This window comes from Austrofundulus limnaeus, unplaced genomic scaffold (assembly GCF_001266775.1).
Source record: "Austrofundulus limnaeus strain Quisiro unplaced genomic scaffold, Austrofundulus_limnaeus-1.0 Scaffold452, whole genome shotgun sequence".
In the NCBI taxonomy this organism is placed as follows: Eukaryota; Metazoa; Chordata; class Actinopteri; order Cyprinodontiformes; family Rivulidae; genus Austrofundulus; species Austrofundulus limnaeus.
In genome coordinates this window covers 309146-312961 of record NW_013952854.1, presented here as the reverse complement: position 1 = coordinate 312961, position 3816 = coordinate 309146, and the positions used below count along the sequence as shown (strand labels likewise).

The following is a 3816-nucleotide window of genomic DNA, read 5'->3' as shown; positions in this document are numbered from 1 at the left end:
GTGTGATGCCATCATGTCAATATGGACCAAAATCTCTGAGGAATGCTTCCAGCACCTTGTTGAATCTATGCCATGAAGAACTGAGGCAGTTCTGAAGGCAAAAGGGGGTCCAACCCGTTACTAGTGTGGTGTACCTAATAAAGTGGCCGGTGTGTATATTGTTTGTGAACTGACGTATCTGCTGTCGCTGTTACACCTGAATTTCCCCTCTGTGGGACAATAAAGGCTGTTTCTATTTTAATTATTTACTCTGCCTTTAAAATTAATGAATCGGGAATCAATGGGAACCGGAATCAGAACCGTTCAGATTTAAGCAATGCCCAACCCTAAGCAGGGCTAATACTAAAAATGTGGCAGATATTTTACAAACACTCTTTCATAAATCTATGGTGCCATTGATTTGGCATTACATCCATTTTCCTAAAGTTATTTGTAAATGTAAGTGGCAGCAGTGGCAGCAGCTAGCAGTAACACTTCCAGTGCAGCCTAGCACTCATCCGACAGGAATATCATTATATTTTAGCCAAAATACACAGGTAATGCAAAACTGACAACAGTGTAAATGTAAAGACACGCTATCAGATGTGCTGTGCACCATTAACTGGCACAAATTACAGGCCAACCACAATACTGAGCAATGTGTGTATGAAGTGAGAATTTCCATATCTTGAACATTAATGGATCCATACCTCCTCATTTGCATTGTAAAAATGATTTCAAAGTTTGTCGTGATCTGAGAATGCACTCTCACTGTTGTTTATTGCAGCAAAAGCAGTTTTGAATTGCAACATTTACACAGGAAAATAACCCACTTTGAACACTATGACTGTGAGGCTTCTGATAATTTGTTATCTAAAGATAAACGTTCATGTTTATCCGTTAAGAAAATGATTAAGCTCCTTTCAAGCATTGTAGCAACAATTTAAAAAAAAAAAAAACAAGTTCATCTCTGTTGATATTTTATCATTTAATTTGTGAACCTTTTAAAAAAGGACTAAACTGCGCAGTGGACCTGATAAATACTTACAGGTTTTATATGTCCACACCTTGCTGCTGTCACTGTACATCTTATTCCATTCTGTGAAGCTTCTCATGCTGATCATGTATACTGTATCTGAATCCAGGTCTTTACCATTTATTACATGGTACTGCAGGTCCCCATCCTTAGCTGGTTTGACAAGTGGAGATACCTGGTACAGGAAAATAAATGTTAAAAAATAAGAGAGAGAGAAAAAGATTGGTGAATTGGTCTAGTTTCAAACAAACCACCTCACCTGCTTCGTCTTGTCTCCTTGCTTATAAAAAGTCACTTCAGCAGTAATCCGAGGATTTAACCATTCTTTCATGTTTGTTTTCCACCTGACCTCCACGTTTCCATTGGATTCTTTCACTGAGACAATTGTTGGAGTGTTAGCTTTAACTGTAACAACAGAAGAAAGGAAAGTTAAACTTTAACCTGCTCTGAGAACATCTGAAAAAGCTGAAGATGTTTTGTAAAACTCAACATACAGCTCTCTGTGGTGTTCACAATTTTCACCTCCACCTCTTTGTTTCCTCTGCAGACCTTCACAGTATAAATTTCATTAAAAGTCAAAATTAATTTCTTAGAGCAGCAGCACTTATTGTTGCACTGCTGAAGAGGGCAGGAGTATCTGTGAAGAAAACTTTCTGTTACATCTTTAACATCAACACAATAAAACAAAACTTAAAACATGAGGAAAATGTTAAAAAAAAAAAACCAACTCACTTTTCATCAAATTCATCCTGGATGGTTAATTTGTACTCAGAACAGTTTTTCACCTCAAATTGGCAAAACATGCTTTCTATGTCATGGTTACAGTCAAGATTTAGGTTTACATCACCTCCTGTACAAAACAGAAATTACAGAAAAACATTATCTATTACTCCTCTATAGATGAGTTATATAAAAACATCCAAATATAGTTACCAAAGACGAGATGCGCGTTCACGCAGAGTCCATAAAGAAGGAGCGCGAGGAAAGCCATTCTTCCTGTCTCCTGCTCCTTTAAAAAACTAAAATTCCCGTAAAATTATATCATTTCCTTATTTTACCATAGCACATTTTGTCATTTGAATGACCAAAACTTAGTTTTGATAATCCGCCTCAGCAGCTGCTAACAGCTGGAGTGAGAAAGCGCTTCGACCTGCGAAGCCTACTTCTTCTTCCTGTTTGTTTTTCTGGATGTTTTGTGCCACTCCTCCTTCTCCTCCTCCTCCTCTTCCTTCTCCTCCTCCTCCTCCTCCTCCTCTTCCCGTTTCCCGTAAAAGTGCAGACAGGAAACGTCCTTTGTACGTTAGTAAACGTAAAAAAAAAATCGTTTATTTTTGGGTAAAGAAAAGAAAACATAAAAGAAAGAAAAGGAACCGACTAGAGTCAATACAAAGCAGCTTGAGCAGTGAGGAAAAATATATTTATGAGCTTATATTAAATTAAAGATCCCTTCCTGCTCTGTTGATCCAGTCATATTGCATCATGGCGTCAACTTGGTCCTGTTTACCTCCCAGGTGTTTCCTGGTTCAGTCGGGCTTTTGTTTAAAATTGAAAATAAAACTTAAATCTCCAGTCCCTCTGAATAAAGTCAACAAACTCACGTCCTTAGTAAAGAGATACAGGTACTCCAGAGGTAATACTTAATGCATAAATATATCTTTAAATATAAGTGATTAGAATTAAATATAAAAATCTGACATCACAGCGGCACAGTTGGTGGTTTTAATCCCAGCCTGGGATATTCTGGCTGGTGTTTACACACTCTGTGTGCATGAGTAGGTCTTCTGTAGTTTTTCTCCCACAGACCAAAAATATCTTAGCTTCACTCGTACACTCTCAAATAAATGACTGTTTGTTTATATTAGTTTTAAACAAAAACGTACAAGTCTATGACTTATAAGTGTCTGAGAGCAGCTTTAAAGTATGGTTTAGGAACCTATTATTCTGCACTATAAATTATAATGAACAGGATAAATGTATGTATTTCACTGTTGAGCCACTGATCAATTAACGGACTAATTTCATAAATCTGGTTGATTTGTGGATGTATTTTCCAAAAGGCCCATGGGAACTGGACAATAAAACTTTATAGAAACTAATACAGCAGGGAAAAAAAGCAACTAAAGGAACAGTTTGTTATTGTGCTTTTTATAGTATTTCTATTTCCAAGTTTGAGTATTTATAATGATCTGTTTTTGTTCACAAAAGTTTGCATCAACAGTAATACAAAATTGATTTTTTTAAACATACAGAAGAAGTGGTGGCTTTAAACAAAAAAAAAAACGCATTACTCGTGAATGTCTTTATTTAATGTATCCCTTTGATTTAAAGATGTACATTTGATGTTTTTAGAGGATACGACAAACACAGCAGCCCTAGGTGTTAATTAATTGTGATGAAGACATGTTTCCCTCACACTTAAAATAATTGGACTCTCCCACATTTACCATAAAATATTAGTTTACGCAGCACTGTTTCTATTGTTTTGCAAACAAATCCATTCCACTCGATTTATAGGGGAATAGTCATACCAAATGTTTACAAAGGTAAAAGTAGATGTTTAACAACCCAAAATGCGAAAACCGTGTTTACTTAATTTACATTTTCTAGGGCAGGACCCCTAGACTAGACCCCTGCCAGATGCACACATTATGCTTCTCCTTAAATCCCCTATAATGTAAGGACTATTTAAGGCATTATGTGTAAAGAAACAGAACACAATAAAACTGGACTGTTGTAGAGTTCCAAATTGTTTCTGTTTAATTTGATTTGATTTGATTTATTTATTTAACAGGAAAAGATTA

At 36.1% G+C, this 3816-nt stretch overlaps 1 protein-coding gene across 1 annotated transcript in view; it reads right to left on the bottom strand.

Annotated features, from left to right (window-relative positions):
• Nucleotides 1-2203, bottom strand: part of LOC106529566 (uncharacterized) — an 8523-nt gene extending 6320 nt beyond the window's left edge. The window contains exons 1-5 of the mRNA XM_014025033.1: nt 1949-2203; nt 1748-1865; nt 1510-1652; nt 1275-1420; nt 1028-1190 (exon numbers count right to left, since the gene is read on the bottom strand). Of these exons, the coding sequence (XP_013880487.1) occupies nt 1028-1190; nt 1275-1420; nt 1510-1652; nt 1748-1865; nt 1949-2006 (628 nt within the window). The 5' untranslated portion in view covers nt 2007-2203. The remainder of the gene's footprint in view (nt 1-1027; nt 1191-1274; nt 1421-1509; nt 1653-1747; nt 1866-1948) is intronic.
• Nucleotides 2204-3816: the final 1613 nt, after the last annotated feature.